This window comes from Myxine glutinosa, chromosome 5, assembly GCF_964187855.1.
Source record: "Myxine glutinosa chromosome 5, kmMyxGlut1.1, whole genome shotgun sequence".
Classification (NCBI taxonomy): Eukaryota; Metazoa; Chordata; class Myxini; order Myxiniformes; family Myxinidae; genus Myxine; species Myxine glutinosa.
This window is the reverse complement of record NC_136265.1, coordinates 43425821-43443897: the sequence shown is the minus strand read 5'-3', so window position 1 is coordinate 43443897 and position 18077 is coordinate 43425821. Positions and strand designations below refer to the sequence as shown.

General features: G+C 51.9%; 1 protein-coding gene across 1 annotated transcript in view; it reads left to right on the top strand.

Moving 5' to 3' along the window:
* Positions 1–8004: 8004 nt before the first annotated feature.
* Positions 8005–18077, top strand: part of LOC137427606 (uncharacterized) — a 33611-nt gene continuing 23538 nt past the window's right edge. The window contains exons 1-2 of the mRNA XM_078777979.1: positions 8005–12237; positions 12573–12617. Of these exons, the coding sequence (XP_078634105.1) occupies positions 8124–12237; positions 12573–12617 (4159 nt within the window). The 5' untranslated portion in view covers positions 8005–8123. The remainder of the gene's footprint in view (positions 12238–12572; positions 12618–18077) is intronic.

The following is an 18077-nucleotide window of genomic DNA, read 5'->3' as shown; positions in this document are numbered from 1 at the left end:
CTGCACCTCCACCGACGACAGTAGTGCCTGTTCCAACCGTTCCTGTGCCCCCAACCTTACCTCCAGTTCCAACAACGGCAGTTCCAACAATAGCTTCACCACCAACTGGAGTTCCACCAACTTTACCACCTGTTCCACCAACGGTTCCAACTGCACCTCCACCGACGACAGTAATGCCTGTTCCAACCGTCCCTGTGCCCCCAACCTTACCTCCTGTTCCAACAACGGCAGTACCAACAGCAGCTCCACCACTGACTGGAGTTCCTCCAACCTTACCACCTGTTCCACCAACGGTTCCAACTGCACCTCCACCGACGACAGTAATGCCTGTTCCAACCGTTCCTGTGCGTCCAACCTTACCTCCCGTTCCAACAACGGCAGTACCAACAGCAGCTCCACCACTGACTGGAGTTCCTCCAACTTTACCACCTGTTCCACCAACGGTTCCAACTGCACCTCCACCGACGACAGTAATGCCTGTTCCAACTGTCCCTGTGCCCCCAATCTTACCTCCTGTTCTAACAACTGCAGTACCAACAGCAGCTCCACCACTGACTGGCATTCCTCCAACTTTACCACCTGTTCCCCCAACGGTTCCAACTGCACCTCCACCGACGACAGTAGTGCCTGTTCCAACCGTTCCTGTGCCCCCAACCTTACCTCCAGTTCCAACAACGGCAGTACCAACAGCAGCTCCACCACTGACTGGAGTTCCTCCAACTTTACCACCTGTTCCACCAACGATTCCAACTGCACCACCACCGACGACAGTAATGCCTGTTCCAACTGTCCCTGTGCCCCCAACCTTACCTCCTGTTCCAACAACGGCAGTACCAACAGCAGCTCCACCACTGACTGGAGTGCCTCCAACTTTACCACCTGTTCCACCAACGGTTCCAACTGCACCACCACCGACGACAGTAATGCCTGTTCCAACCGTTCCTGTGCGTCCAACCTTACCTCCAGTTCCAACAACGGCAGTACCAACAGCAGCTCCACCACTGACTGGAGTTCCTCCAACATTACCACCTGTTCCACCAACGGTTCCAACTGCACCTCCACCGACGACAGCAATGCCTGTTCCAACCGTCCCTGTGCCCCCAACCTTACCTCCTGTTCCAACAACGGCAGTACCAACAGCAGCTCCACCACTGACTGGAGTTCCTCCAACTTTACCACCTGTTCCACCAACGGTTCCAACTGCACCACCACCGACGACAGTAATGCCTGTTCCAACCGTTCCTGTGCGTCCAACCTTACCTCCAGTTCCAACAACGGCAGTAACAACAGCAGCTCCACCACTGACTGGAGTTCCTCCAACATTACCACCTGTTCCACCAACGGTTCCAACTGCACCTCCACCGACAACAGCAATGCCTGTTCCAACCGTCCCTGTGCCCCCAACCTTACCTCCTGTTCCAACAACGGCAGTACCAACAGCAGCTCCACCACTGACTGGAGTTCCTCCAACTTTACCACCTGTTCCACCAACGGTTCCAACTGCACCACCACCGACGACAGTAATGCCTGTTCCAACCGTTCCTGTGCGTCCAACCTTACCTCCTGTTCCAACAACGGCAGTACCAACAGCAGCTCCACCACTGACTGGAGTTCCTCCAACCTTACCACCTGTTCCACCAACGGTTCCAACTGCACCACCACCGACGACAGTAATGCCTGTTCCAACCGTTCCTGTTCCCCCAACCTTACCTCCTGTTCCAACAACGGCAGTACCAACAACAGCTCCACCACCAACTGGAGTTCCTCCAACATTACCACCTGTTCCACCAAAGGTTCCAACTGCACCTCCACCGACGACAGTAGTGCCTGTTCCAACCGTTCCTGTGCCCCCAACCTTACCTCCAGTTCCAACAACGGCAGTTCCAACAATAGCTCCACCACCAACTGGAGTTCCTCCAACTTTACCACCTGTTCCACCAACGGTTCCAACTGCACCTCCACCGACGACAGTAATGCCTGTTCCAACCGTCCCTGTGCCCCCAACCTTACCTCCTGTTCCAACAACGGCAGTACCAACAGCAGCCCCACCACTGACTGGAGTTCCTCCAACTTTACCACCTGTTCCACCAAAGGTTCCAACTGCACCTCCACCGACGACAGTAGTGCCTGTTCCAACCGTTCCTGTGCCCCCAACCTTACCTCCAGTTCCAACAACGGCAGTTCCAACAATAGCTCCACCACCAACTGGAGTTCCTCCAACTTTACCACCTGTTCCACCAACGGTTCCAACTGCACCTCCACCGACGACAGTAATGCCTGTTCCAACCGTCCCTGTGCCCCCAACCTTACCTCCTGTTCCAACAACGGCAGTACCAACAGCAGCCCCACCACTGACTGGAGTTCCTCCAACTTTACCACCTGTTCCACCAAAGGTTCCAACTGCACCTCCACCGACGACAGTAGTGCCTGTTCCAACCGTTCCTGTGCCCCCAACCTTACCTCCAGTTCCAACAACGGCAGTTCCAACAATAGCTCCACCACCAACTGGAGTTCCTCCAACTTTACCACCTGTTCCACCAACGGTTCCAACTGCACCTCCACCGACGACAGTAGTGCCTGTTCCAACCGTCCCTGTGCCCTCAACCTTACCTCCTCTTCCAACAACGGCAGTACCAACAACAGCTCCACCACCAACTGGAGTTCCTCCAACTTTACTACCTGTTCCACCAACGGTTCCAACTGCACCTCCACCGACGACAGTAGTGCCTGTTCCAACCGTTCCTGTGCCCCCAACCTTACCTCCAGTTCCAACAACGGCAGTTCCAACAATAGCTTCACCACCAACTGGAGTTCCACCAACTTTACCACCTGTTCCACCAACGGTTCCAACTGCACCTCCACCGACGACAGTAATGCCTGTTCCAACCGTCCCTGTGCCCCCAACCTTACCTCCTGTTCCAACAACGGCAGTACCAACAGCAGCTCCACCACTGACTGGAGTTCCTCCAACCTTACCACCTGTTCCACCAACGGTTCCAACTGCACCTCCACCGACGACAGTAATGCCTGTTCCAACCGTCCCTGTGCCCCCAACCTTACCTCCTGTTCCAACAACGGCAGTACCAACAGCAGCTCCACCACTGACTGGAGTTCCTCCAACCTTACCACCTGTTCCACCAACGGTTCCAACTGCACCTCCACCGACGACAGTAATGCCTGTTCCAACCGTTCCTGTGCGTCCAACCTTACCTCCCGTTCCAACAACGGCAGTACCAACAGCAGCTCCACCACTGACTGGAGTTCCTCCAACTTTACCACCTGTTCCACCAACGGTTCCAACTGCACCTCCACCGACGACAGTAATGCCTGTTCCAACAGTCCCTGTGCCCCCAATCTTACCTCCTGTTCTAACAACTGCAGTACCAACAGCAGCTCCACCACTGACTGGCATTCCTCCAACTTTACCACCTGTTCCCCCAACGGTTCCAACTGCACCTCCACCGACGACAGTAGTGCCTGTTCCAACCGTTCCTGTGCCCCCAACCTTACCTCCAGTTCCAACAACGGCAGTACCAACAGCAGCTCCACCACTGACTGGAGTTCCTCCAACTTTACCACCTGTTCCACCAACGATTCCAACTGCACCACCACCGACGACAGTAGTGCCTGTTCCAACCGTCCCTGTGCCCTCAACCTTACCTCCTCTTCCAACAACGGCAGTACCAACAACAGCTCCACCACCAACTGGAGTTCCTCCAACTTTACTACCTGTTCCACCAACGGTTCCAACTGCACCTCCACCGACGACAGTAGTGCCTGTTCCAACCGTTCCTGTGCCCCCAACCTTACCTCCAGTTCCAACAACGGCAGTTCCAACAATAGCTTCACCACCAACTGGAGTTCCACCAACTTTACCACCTGTTCCACCAACGGTTCCAACTGCACCTCCACCGACGACAGTAATGCCTGTTCCAACCGTCCCTGTGCCCCCAACCTTACCTCCTGTTCCAACAACGGCAGTACCAACAGCAGCTCCACCACTGACTGGAGTTCCTCCAACCTTACCACCTGTTCCACCAACGGTTCCAACTGCACCTCCACCGACGACAGTAGTGCCTGTTCCAACTGTTCCTGTGCCTCCAACCTTACCTCCAGTTCCAACAATGGCAGTTCCAACAATAGCTTCACCACCAACTGGAGTTCCACCAACTTTACCACCTGTTCCACCAACGGTTCCAACTGCACCTCCACCGACGACAGTAATGCCTGTTCCAACCGTCCCTGTGCCCCCAACCTTACCTCCTGTTCCAACAACGGCAGTACCAACAGCAGCTCCACCACTGACTGGAGTTCCTCCAACCTTACCACCTGTTCCACCAACGGTTCCAACTGCACCTCCACCGACGACAGCAATGCCTGTTCCAACCGTTCCTGTGCGTCCAACCTTACCTCCCGTTCCAACAACGGCAGTACCAACAGCAGCTCCACCACTGACTGGAGTTCCTCCAACTTTACCACCTGTTCCACCAACGGTTCCAACTGCACCTCCACCGACGACAGTAATGCCTGTTCCAACTGTCCCTGTGCCCCCAATCTTACCTCCTGTTCTAACAACTGCAGTACCAACAGCAGCTCCACCACTGACTGGCATTCCTCCAACTTTACCACCTGTTCCCCCAACGGTTCCAACTGCACCTCCACCGACGACAGTAGTGCCTGTTCCAACCGTTCCTGTGCCCCCAACCTTACCTCCAGTTCCAACAACGGCAGTACCAACAGCAGCTCCACCACTGACTGGAGTTCCTCCAACTTTACCACCTGTTCCACCAACGATTCCAACTGCACCACCACCGACGACAGTAATGCCTGTTCCAACTGTCCCTGTGCCCCCAACCTTACCTCCTGTTCCAACAACGGCAGTACCAACAGCAGCTCCACCACTGACTGGAGTGCCTCCAACTTTACCACCTGTTCCACCAACGGTTCCAACTGCACCACCACCGACGACAGTAATGCCTGTTCCAACCGTTCCTGTGCGTCCAACCTTACCTCCAGTTCCAACAACGGCAGTACCAACAGCAGCTCCACCACTGACTGGAGTTCCTCCAACATTACCACCTGTTCCACCAACGGTTCCAACTGCACCTCCACCGACGACAGCAATGCCTGTTCCAATCGTCCCTGTGCCCCCAACCTTACCTCCTGTTCCAACAACGGCAGTACCAACAGCAGCTCCACCACTGACTGGAGTTCCTCCAACTTTACCACCTGTTCCACCAACGGTTCCAACTGCACCACCACCGACGACAGTAATGCCTGTTCCAACCGTTCCTGTGCGTCCAACCTTACCTCCAGTTCCAACAACGGCAGTAACAACAGCAGCTCCACCACTGACTGGAGTTCCTCCAACATTACCACCTGTTCCACCAACGGTTCCAACTGCACCTCCACCGACAACAGCAATGCCTGTTCCAACCGTCCCTGTGCCCCCAACCTTACCTCCTGTTCCAACAACGGCAGTACCAACAGCAGCTCCACCACTGACTGGAGTTCCTCCAACTTTACCACCTGTTCCACCAACGGTTCCAACTGCACCACCACCGACGACAGTAATGCCTGTTCCAACCGTTCCTGTGCGTCCAACCTTACCTCCTGTTCCAACAACGGCAGTACCAACAGCAGCTCCACCACTGACTGGAGTTCCTCCAACCTTACCACCTGTTCCACCAACGGTTCCAACTGCACCACCACCGACGACAGTAATGCCTGTTCCAACCGTTCCTGTTCCCCCAACCTTACCTCCTGTTCCAACAACGGCAGTACCAACAACAGCTCCACCACCAACTGGAGTTCCTCCAACATTACCACCTGTTCCACCAAAGGTTCCAACTGCACCTCCACCGACGACAGTAGTGCCTGTTCCAACCGTTCCTGTGCCCCCAACCTTACCTCCAGTTCCAACAACGGCAGTTCCAACAATAGCTCCACCACCAACTGGAGTTCCTCCAACTTTACCACCTGTTCCACCAACGGTTCCAACTGCACCTCCACCGACGACAGTAGTGCCTGTTCCAACCGTCCCTGTGCCCTCAACCTTACCTCCTCTTCCAACAACGGCAGTACCAACAACAGCTCCACCACCAACTGGAGTTCCTCCAACTTTACTACCTGTTCCACCAACGGTTCCAACTGCACCTCCACCGACGACAGTAGTGCCTGTTCCAACCGTTCCTGTGCCCCCAACCTTACCTCCAGTTCCAACAACGGCAGTTCCAACAATAGCTTCACCACCAACTGGAGTTCCACCAACTTTACCACCTGTTCCACCAACGGTTCCAACTGCACCTCCACCGACGACAGTAATGCCTGTTCCAACCGTCCCTGTGCCCCCAACCTTACCTCCTGTTCCAACAACGGCAGTACCAACAGCAGCTCCACCACTGACTGGAGTTCCTCCAACCTTACCACCTGTTCCACCAACGGTTCCAACTGCACCTCCACCGACGACAGTAGTGCCTGTTCCAACCGTTCCTGTGCCCCCAACCTTACCTCCAGTTCCAACAACGGCAGTTCCAACAATAGCTTCACCACCAACTGGAGTTCCACCAACTTTACCACCTGTTCCACCAACGGTTCCAACTGCACCTCCACCGACGACAGTAATGCCTGTTCCAACCGTCCCTGTTCCCCCAACCTTACCTCCTGTTCCAACAATGGCAGTACCAACAGCAGCTCCACCACTGACTGGAGTTCCTCCAACCTTACCACCTGTTCCACCAACGGTTCCAACTGCACCTCCGCCGACGACAGTAATGCCTGTTCCAACCGTCCCTGTTCCCCCAACCTTACCTCCTGTTCCAACAACGGCAGTACCAACAGCAGCTCCACCACTGACTGGAGTTCCTCCAACCTTACCACCTGTTCCACCAACGGTTCCAACTGCACCTCCACCGACGACAGTAATGCCTGTTCCAACCGTTCCTGTGCGTCCAACCTTACCTCCCATTCCAACAACGGCAGTACCAACAGCAGCTCCACCACTGACTGGAGTTCCTCCAACTTTACCACCTGTTCCACCAACGGTTCCAACTGCACCTCCACCGACGACAGTAATGCCTGTTCCAACTGTCCCTGTGCCCCCAATCTTACCTCCTGTTCTAACAACTGCAGTACCAACAGCAGCTCCACCACTGACTGGAGTTCCTCCAACTTTACCACCTGTTCCACCAACGGTTCCAACTGCACCTCCACCGACGACAGTAGTGCCTGTTCCAACCGTTCCTGTGCCCCCAACCTTACTTCCAGTTCCAACAACGGCAGTTCCAACAATAGCTTCACCACCAACTGGACTTCCACCAACTTTACCACCTGTTCCACCAACGGTTCCAACTGCACCTCCACCGACGACAGTAATGCCTGTTCCAACCGTCCCTGTTCCCCCAACCTTACCTCCTGTTCCAACAACGGCAGTACCAACAGCAGCTCCACCACTGACTGGAGTTCCTCCAACCTTACCACCTGTTCCACCAACGGTTCCAACTGCACCTCCACCGACGACAGTAATGCCTGTTCCAACCGTTCCTGTGCGTCCAACCTTACCTCCCGTTCCAACAACGGCAGTACCAACAGCAGCTCCACCACTGACTGGCATTCCTCCAACTTTACCACCTGTTCCCCCAACGGTTCCAACTGCACCTCCACCGACGACAGTAATGCCTGTTCCAACTGTCCCTGTGCCCCCAATCTTACCTCCTGTTCTAACAACTGCAGTACCAACAGCAGCTCCACCACTGACTGGAGTTCCTCCAACTTTACCACCTGTTCCACCAACGGTTCCAACTGCACCTCCACCGACGACAGTAATGCCTGTTCCAACTGTCCCTGTGCCCCCAATCTTACCTCCTGTTCTAACAACTGCAGTACCAACAGCAGCTCCACCACTGACTGGCATTCCTCCAACTTTACCACCTGTTCCCCCAACGGTTCCAACTGCACCTCCATCGACGACAGTAGTGCCTGTTCCAACCGTTCCTGTGCCCCCAACCTTACCTCCAGTTCCAACAACGGCAGTACCAACAGCAGCTCCACCACTGACTGGAGTTCCTCCAACTTTACCACCTGTTCCACCAACGATTCCAACTGCACCACCACCGACGACAGTAATGCCTGTTCCAACTGTCCCTGTGCCCCCAACCTTACCTCCTGTTCCAACAACGGCAGTACCAACAGCAGCTCCACCACTGACTGGAGTGCCTCCAACTTTACCACCTGTTCCACCAACGGTTCCAACTGCACCACCACCGACGACAGTAATGCCTGTTCCAACCGTTCCTGTGCGTCCAACCTTACCTCCAGTTCCAACAACGGCAGTACCAACAGCAGCTCCACCACTGACTGGAGTTCCTCCAACATTACCACCTGTTCCACCAACGGTTCCAACTGCACCTCCACCGACGACGGCAATGCCTGTTCCAACCGTCCCTGTGCCCCCAACCTTACCTCCTGTTCCAACAACGGCAGTACCAACAGCAGCTCCACCACTGACTGGAGTTCCTCCAACTTTACCACCTGTTCCACCAACGGTTCCAACTGCACCACCACCGACGACAGTAATGCCTGTTCCAACCGTTCCTGTGCGTCCAACCTTACCTCCTGTTCCAACAACGGCAGTACCAACAGCAGCTCCACCACTGACTGGAGTTCCTCCAACCTTACCACCTGTTCCACCAACGGTTCCAACTGCACCACCACCGACGACAGTAATGCCTGTTCCAACCGTTCCTGTTCCCCCAACCTTACCTCCTGTTCCAACAACGGCAGTACCAACAACAGCTCCACCACCAACTGGAGTTCCTCCAACATTACCACCTGTTCCACCAAAGGTTCCAACTGCACCTCCACCGACGACAGTAGTGCCTGTTCCAACCGTTCCTGTGCCCCCAACCTTACCTCCAGTTCCAACAACGGCAGTTCCAACAATAGCTCCACCACCAACTGGAGTTCCTCCAACTTTACCACCTGTTCCACCAACGGTTCCAACTGCACCTCCACCGACGACAGTAGTGCCTGTTCCAACCGTCCCTGTGCCCTCAACCTTACCTCCTCTTCCAACAACGGCAGTACCAACAACAGCTCCACCACCAACTGGAGTTCCTCCAACTTTACTACCTGTTCCACCAACGGTTCCAACTGCACCTCCACCGACGACAGTAGTGCCTGTTCCAACCGTTCCTGTGCCCCCAACCTTACCTCCAGTTCCAACAACGGCAGTTCCAACAATAGCTTCACCACCAACTGGAGTTCCACCAACTTTACCACCTGTTCCACCAACGGTTCCAACTGCACCTCCACCGACGACAGTAATGCCTGTTCCAACCGTCCCTGTGCCCCCAACCTTACCTCCTGTTCCAACAACGGCAGTACCAACAGCAGCTCCACCACTGACTGGAGTTCCTCCAACCTTACCACCTGTTCCACCAACGGTTCCAACTGCACCTCCACCGACGACAGTAGTGCCTGTTCCAACCGTTCCTGTGCCCCCAACCTTACCTCCAGTTCCAACAACGGCAGTTCCAACAATAGCTTCACCACCAACTGGAGTTCCACCAACTTTACCACCTGTTCCACCAACGGTTCCAACTGCACCTCCACCGACGACAGTAATGCCTGTTCCAACCGTCCCTGTTCCCCCAACCTTACCTCCTGTTCCAACAATGGCAGTACCAACAGCAGCTCCACCACTGACTGGAGTTCCTCCAACCTTACCACCTGTTCCACCAACGGTTCCAACTGCACCTCCGCCGACGACAGTAATGCCTGTTCCAACCGTCCCTGTTCCCCCAACCTTACCTCCTGTTCCAACAACGGCAGTACCAACAGCAGCTCCACCACTGACTGGAGTTCCTCCAACCTTACCACCTGTTCCACCAACGGTTCCAACTGCACCTCCACCGACGACAGTAATGCCTGTTCCAACCGTTCCTGTGCGTCCAACCTTACCTCCCATTCCAACAACGGCAGTACCAACAGCAGCTCCACCACTGACTGGAGTTCCTCCAACTTTACCACCTGTTCCACCAACGGTTCCAACTGCACCTCCACCGACGACAGTAATGCCTGTTCCAACTGTCCCTGTGCCCCCAATCTTACCTCCTGTTCTAACAACTGCAGTACCAACAGCAGCTCCACCACTGACTGGAGTTCCTCCAACTTTACCACCTGTTCCACCAACGGTTCCAACTGCACCTCCACCGACGACAGTAGTGCCTGTTCCAACCGTTCCTGTGCCCCCAACCTTACTTCCAGTTCCAACAACGGCAGTTCCAACAATAGCTTCACCACCAACTGGACTTCCACCAACTTTACCACCTGTTCCACCAACGGTTCCAACTGCACCTCCACCGACGACAGTAATGCCTGTTCCAACCGTCCCTGTTCCCCCAACCTTACCTCCTGTTCCAACAACGGCAGTACCAACAGCAGCTCCACCACTGACTGGAGTTCCTCCAACCTTACCACCTGTTCCACCAACGGTTCCAACTGCACCTCCACCGACGACAGTAATGCCTGTTCCAACCGTTCCTGTGCGTCCAACCTTACCTCCCGTTCCAACAACGGCAGTACCAACAGCAGCTCCACCACTGACTGGCATTCCTCCAACTTTACCACCTGTTCCCCCAACGGTTCCAACTGCACCTCCACCGACGACAGTAATGCCTGTTCCAACTGTCCCTGTGCCCCCAATCTTACCTCCTGTTCTAACAACTGCAGTACCAACAGCAGCTCCACCACTGACTGGAGTTCCTCCAACTTTACCACCTGTTCCACCAACGGTTCCAACTGCACCTCCACCGACGACAGTAATGCCTGTTCCAACTGTCCCTGTGCCCCCAATCTTACCTCCTGTTCTAACAACTGCAGTACCAACAGCAGCTCCACCACTGACTGGCATTCCTCCAACTTTACCACCTGTTCCCCCAACGGTTCCAACTGCACCTCCACCGACGACAGTAGTGCCTGTTCCAACCGTTCCTGTGCCCCCAACCTTACCTCCAGTTCCAACAACGGCAGTACCAACAGCAGCTCCACCACTGACTGGAGTTCCTCCAACTTTACCACCTGTTCCACCAACGATTCCAACTGCACCACCACCGACGACAGTAATGCCTGTTCCAACTGTCCCTGTGCCCCCAACCTTACCTCCTGTTCCAACAACGGCAGTACCAACAGCAGCTCCACCACTGACTGGAGTGCCTCCAACTTTACCACCTGTTCCACCAACGGTTCCAACTGCACCACCACCGACGACAGTAATGCCTGTTCCAACCGTTCCTGTGCGTCCAACCTTACCTCCAGTTCCAACAACGGCAGTACCAACAGCAGCTCCACCACTGACTGGAGTTCCTCCAACATTACCACCTGTTCCACCAACGGTTCCAACTGCACCTCCACCGACGACGGCAATGCCTGTTCCAACCGTCCCTGTGCCCCCAACCTTACCTCCTGTTCCAACAACGGCAGTACCAACAGCAGCTCCACCACTGACTGGAGTTCCTCCAACTTTACCACCTGTTCCACCAACGGTTCCAACTGCACCACCACCGACGACAGTAATGCCTGTTCCAACCGTTCCTGTGCGTCCAACGTTACCTCCTGTTCCAACAACGGCAGTACCAACAGCAGCTCCACCACCAACTGGAGTTCCTCCAACTTTACCACCTGTTCCACCAAAGGTTCCAACTGCACCTCCACCGACGACAGTAGTGCCTGTTCCAACCGTTCCTGTGCCCCCAACCTTACCTCCAGTTCCAACAATAGCTCCACCACCAACTGGAGTTCCTCCAACTTTACCACCTGTTCCACCAACGGTTCCAACTGCACCTCCACCGACGACAGTAGTGCCTGTTCCAACCGTCCCTGTGCCCTCAACCTTACCTCCTCTTCCAACAACGGCAGTACCAACAACAGCTCCACCATCAACTGGAGTTCCTCCAACTTTACTACCTGTTCCACCAACGGTTCCAACTGCACCTCCACCGACGACAGTAGTGCCTGTTCCAACCGTTCCTGTGCCCCCAACCTTACCTCCAGTTCCAACAACGGCAGTTCCAACAATAGCTTCACCACCAACTGGAGTTCCACCAACTTTACCACCTGTTCCACCAACGGTTCCAACTGCACATCCACCGACGACAGTAATGCCTGTTCCAACCGTTCCTGTGCCTCCAACCTTACCACCTGTTTCACAAACTACAGCTCCACCTGCAACTCCACCAGGTATGTGTTAATGCGTCTGGATTTCATGACAATTTTACTCTCTCCATGCTTTTCCTTCTGTTGCTATTGCCATCATTTTTTCAATATTGAAGGAAGAAATTGGCATTTGTGTTTTCTGCAAACATTGTTCACAATTTCAAATGAATATGTTGTTGTGTGTCTTTTATGTGGAGATCTCTTTTCAACGTCTATTGATGGTTTTGTCTCTTTTTTCTTTTTTTCTTTGTTATATCATGAAATTTATTACCATAAAATATTCCATTTTGGAAGAAAATGTCTTTCTTCTCAAATGCTTCTTTTCTAATGAAATTCTGCCTTTTCTTGTCCCATTTTAGCTGGTTGCTATTGTCAACTCCCTGGCGGAGAGATTTTGCGACCGGGTGAGAAAGATTTTTTTTTTCATTGAACTAGTTTAGCATGCTTCCCTGCATGCATGCTACTGCATGCGTGCTACTTTTTGCTACATTTTGCGACTTTTAGCATGGCATGCTACTCTTTGTAGCATGCTACATGGCATGCTAGTGGCATAGCATGCTACTTTTTTTCTTGAAATGATGAAAACACAAAACTGATATTATCGATCGACAATACGATTATGCTGAGATCCTCAATGTTGGTCATTACAATGTGAAAAAATGATGGTGTTATGAACTTCAAATTGTTTCCATCATCAAAAGTTGGAAGGAAATTGTGATTCTTTTGTGCAAATCGGAAATACGTGCAATAGCATTGTTATCAGCCTTTGGTTACCAAAAAGGACTCAACGTGGTTGCAAACAGTCCAAGAATAATGAAAGCTAAACACCCGTACTTGATTTTTTTTTCTTTCTGTTTTTGTATACAGAGTCGAGGCTGGTGAAAGAGCTAACATTTATCAAACAAACAAATCAAACAAACAAGCAAACAAAGTATATAAAAAGGGGAGCGGTCGACAAGATGGGGAGAGAAGGGGAGGAAGCACACAAACACAACATTTGAGAGCAGGGACATCGGGAGATGTTTTTGGAGGGAGAGGGCCTTTTGGAGGCAGGATAGGTATAAAACGCAAGGACACCAAGGACTTCCAGGAAAGAAGTCAAAAGTCACCTCAAAAAAGTGGATTTGGGGTGAAATTAGCGGGGGTAGAAAAGATCAAGGTTTTGGATTGGGGAAGATAAGAGATGGTGGTGAACAGCCGTTTTAAAGACCTGGAGGGAGGAGTGGGATTGAAGAGAGTGAGGAAGTTTGTTCCAGAGGCGGGAGAAAAGAGGAATGAAGGAGTGAAGGTGAGCAGAGAGTCTTGGTTTTGGCAGTTTAACCGTAAGAGGGTTGCAGGCAGATCTTGTGCGACCTGCAGGAATATTTGGGGGACAGAGCCCAGAGAGAGCTGGGGGAGCAAGGCCGGAGAGGAGTCGGTAGAAGACGGAAAGACCACCAACCTGCCTGCGGTGATTAAGTGAAAGGCCCTCGGAGATAGCGTCATCGCGGGAGATTCCAATGATTCTGAACGCTTTGGTCTCAACAGCGTGAAGACGAGCTAGGTGTGAGGCAGGAGCACCAGCCCAGAGGGGAGAGCAGTACTCCATTGAGCTGCGGATGAAAGCCTTGTATGTTGTGAGGAGCTCAGGTGTGCCAAGGAAGGACTTCGCACGACGGAGGATGCCCAGTCGGCGACTGGCTTTGGAGGCCAGCTTGGAAATGTGGTTTTCCCAGGAAAGATCATGGCAGATAGTGAGACCCAAAAGCTTGAGTGACAGAACTTCTTGGAGAGGATTATTCAGAAAGTAGATGGGAGGGTTGTCCAGTCGGTCTTTTCGGAGAGACATCGTAAGAGTGTGAGATTTGTCAGGATTGAAAGACATGTTCCACTTGTTTGCCCAGTCTGTGATTTTGTCCAGGTCTGCAGAGAGTGAGGAGGCTGCAGACTGCCGATCTGAGGGATGAGGAATGGAGCGGCAGAGAGTGGAGTCGTCAGCAAAGAGATAGAGAGGATTTTCAAGAGTCAGAGAGATCATTTGATTTGCACAAACAACTCTGTTCTTATGTGATACATCCCACACGCACCTACTTGCACTTTAAGTTTTACCTTTTGGTCCCCATAAATGGTTCTGTAAACATTTTTTTCTTCCAGGTAGGTCAGGCAAATTCTGACAGGAAGCTGTCTAGCCTTGGTGGGACTCAGCACTTTCAGATTTGTGTTTTGCGTGAATGCGTTGCATTTGCAGATGTCCCATCTGCTGACATTAGTTGGTGGATGTTAAAGATCCCACAGTGTCTTTCATGATGCGTAGGCGAGTTATCGCCTGCACTCTGAACAAATTAGCCTCCTAATCCCTGCCAAAAAATTTCCTCAGCTGACCTTGCAAGGTGGAAATAATTGGTGCCGTGGCTGGATTGAGATTCTAACCGAGGCTTGTGCACAAGCGTCGAAGTCTGTTATGGATTCGGCACTTATTATTATTATTGCTGTTATTATTATTATTGTGGGTTCTAATTATTATGGGGATTGTTGTTTAAGGGAAATGCTTATTGTGGTTAAAAGGTTAAAAGCGCTCATGGTAAAAATGAGACAGGAAATCGGATCGTGACCCAGAAGAAAAAGGCGTTGAAGAGGAAGAAGGCAGAGGACAGTGAAAAGACTTGCCTTGAAGCTCTGTACGGAGCGTGGTTGAGCGAACGTTGCGAGTGGACTTTGAGTCCTTGAAAGGAAGTTCGAGCGAGAGGTGATATTGCTGGAGTATTGTGGAGCCTGCGTAGGCGGGTATCGGCATTGAGATTCCGGAGAATCCTTGCCTAGGAGCTCTGGCTCGAGTGAGGGCCGTCCGCCATTTCGACCCGCGCGCTACCTTCATCGGAAAAGGTTTTGGTCACGTTGACTGGGCTTATCCTCCGGTGGTTTGCCGGGGACAGCTGTGCAATAACGCGGCGTCTGAAGATTGCACTGCGGTTCGCTGATTGAACGGTGCAGGTGCACGTCTGGATCGCGTCTTTGGGAGTTGCCTTTCTACCGCGAGTTTGCTGGGTGTTGGACCACGTGACTTCTGTGTTGCTTCGACCGTCTACGCCTCGGTTGCTCTTGATTGGACATTGTTCCAACGATCGCCGTAGCGCATCAACTTCGCCTTGGAGGGTTATAGAGACATTGAGGAGGGCTCGGTTCCGTTTCCTGGGAGTGCCGTCAGTTTGGGGTTAAGTTACCATCTTAAGATATTGCTTGTATTGTATTGTATTTATGATATTGTATTGTATTATTCCCGTGTGATTTTTAATACATTCTTTTCGTTGATACCCATTGGTGTGGTTTCGATCTGGATTTTGACACGGAGTTATATATATTTTTCTGCCGTGATTCCTCCCCGGGGTTTCTGAGGTACACCGAGACCAGGAGATCGGGGAGGAACACGTGACAGAAATTGGGGGCTCGTCCAATTGACTCGTGGGCTCGAAATTGGGTCTGTGTCCGGGATCTAAAATTCCCTAAATTTAGTCCGGGAAAGAATTCCCTAACATTCCCAGAATTCCCAAATTTGGAACTTGTTCCAACGCTCCGAAATGTTTCCAAAAATATATATATATTGTTTTTAAAAATTTCTTGTGTGAAGGTTAACAGGTGTGAACAATAGTCACCATGGAGTTTGACGCAGAGAAGTTTGCAGTGACCCCTAGTGAAGCACAGTTCAGAGTGTTAGTAAAATCGGACCTCTTGAAATTGGCCAAACATTTTAGCTTGGAGGTCCGAACTAATATGAGGAAGGCAGAGATGCAGACAGTGGTGAATACAATCTATGGTGGGATTAGGAACATGGGAAGAGGTAGCCTGGGATTGGTTACCCGAGGAACCAGGAGATGTGAAGCTCCGGAAACTGGAGTTGCAATTACTGAGCCAGGAAAGGGAAAAAGCAGAGGAAAGGAGAGCTGCAAGGGAACTCGAAGAAAGAAAAGCAGAGGAAAGGAGAGAGGAACGAGAACTCCAGGAAAGGTTAAAAGCAGAGGAAAGGAAAGCAGAAGAGAGAAGAGAAGAGAAACACGCAGAGGAAAGGAGAGAGGAAAGAGAACTCCAGGAAAGGGTAGAAAAGGAAAAAGCAGAGGAAAGGAGAGTGGAAAGAGAACTCCAGGAAAGGTTAGAAAGGATGAAAGCAGAGGAAAGGAGAGTGGGCAAGGGAACTTGAAGCAGAGGAGAAAAAAGCTGAAAGGGAATTAAAGGCACACGAAATGGCGCGTCAGCAGGAAATTAAAGCCAAGGAGCTGGATTTAATGAGAGAACGAGGAGAGGTACCATCCATGCCGACTGGCTCGACAACTAGTCAGAACACCTGGGATGTTGGCAGACATGTGAGGCTGGTTCCACCCTTCAATGAAAAGGAGGTAGCCAATTTTTTTTCACACTTTGAGAAGGTGGCTCAACTGCTAAACTGGCCTGAGGAGTCCTGGACCATATTAGTGCAAAGTGTTCTGGTGGGTAAAGCTCAAGATATTTATTCGGCTTTACCGATTGACCAATGTGCAGATTATGAGGTATTGAAGAAAAACATTCTCAAAGCTTATGAATTGGTCCCGGAAGCTTTCCGACAAAAATTCCGGAATGCCAGGAAGAGGGAGAGTGAGACCCATGTGGAGTTTGCCAGAATGAAAGAAACCATGTTTGATAGGTGGTGTGAGTCAGAAGGGGTTGGGAAAGACTTCGAACTATTTCGACAATTGATCCTGGGGGAGGAATTCCAGCAGTGTGTCCACGAGGACATTAAAGTACATCTAGAGGAAAGGAAAGTACCAAAGTTGTATGAGGCAGCAACCATGGCAGATGACTATGCCTTAACCCACAGGATGGGGTTCCACAAGCCTAACTTCTCGCCTAGACCTAGCCAGTGGAGCTATGGTACCTCAGGGGCGGAGATCGAAAATTCATGGGGGCGGCCTCGAGATGACTATGAGGACCACTCTGATACCACGACTTCTAGAAATCAGAAGACAACAGTTCCAAGGCAGACGTATCCTCCGGGAGGCTCGAAGCAGACCACGAGGTTCTCCTCCGGGCCTACTTGCGCTTTTTGCCATAAACCTGGACACTTGATGTCCCAGTGTTACACCATGAAAAGGGAAAATCAGGAGCGGAGTTCAACTAGTACAACTCCAAATGCAATGGCCATTGTGAGAAATCGCCCTCAAAAGGGTTACCAACCATTTATTTCAGAGGGGTTTGTGTCACTGGATGGAGCCTCGACTAACCGGAGACCTGTGAGGGTATTGAGGGACACAGGAGCACATCAAACTTTAATGCTTGAAGGCATCTTGCCATTGTCAGAGGAGACGGCAACTGGTGATAGTATTCGTTTACATGGGATTGGGGGCTGTGTTAGTGCTCCACTTCATGTCATCCATTTGGAGTCCGATTTGGTGTCAGGACCGGTCACCGTCGGTTTACAAGCCACGCTTCCTGTAGAGGGAGTATCTATTGTTATCGGGAATGATTTGGCCGGTGGTCAAGTTTATGGTAACCCGATGGTTGTTAAAAAGCCCAGTAGGGAAAATAACACCACACCAGTTAGGGATGGCGACAAATTTAGCAAGTTATTTGTAGGTGGACTGAACTACAAAACAAAGGAAGATGTTCTGGAGTCTGCCTTCAGCAAATATGGACCGCTTTTGGAAGTGCTGCTGATAAAAGACACAGAGACACAAAAGTCAAGAGGGTTTGGCTTTGTCACGTTTGAAAACTCAAAGGACACCAGAGAGGCAGAAAAGGATCTGAATAGCAAGGAGTTGGAGGGTCGGACCATAACAGTAGGGAAGGCATTTGATAGGTGTCGTGGGATCTACAGAAGAGGACCACGGAGTCGTAGTTTTGGTGGTGGCCGCAATCGA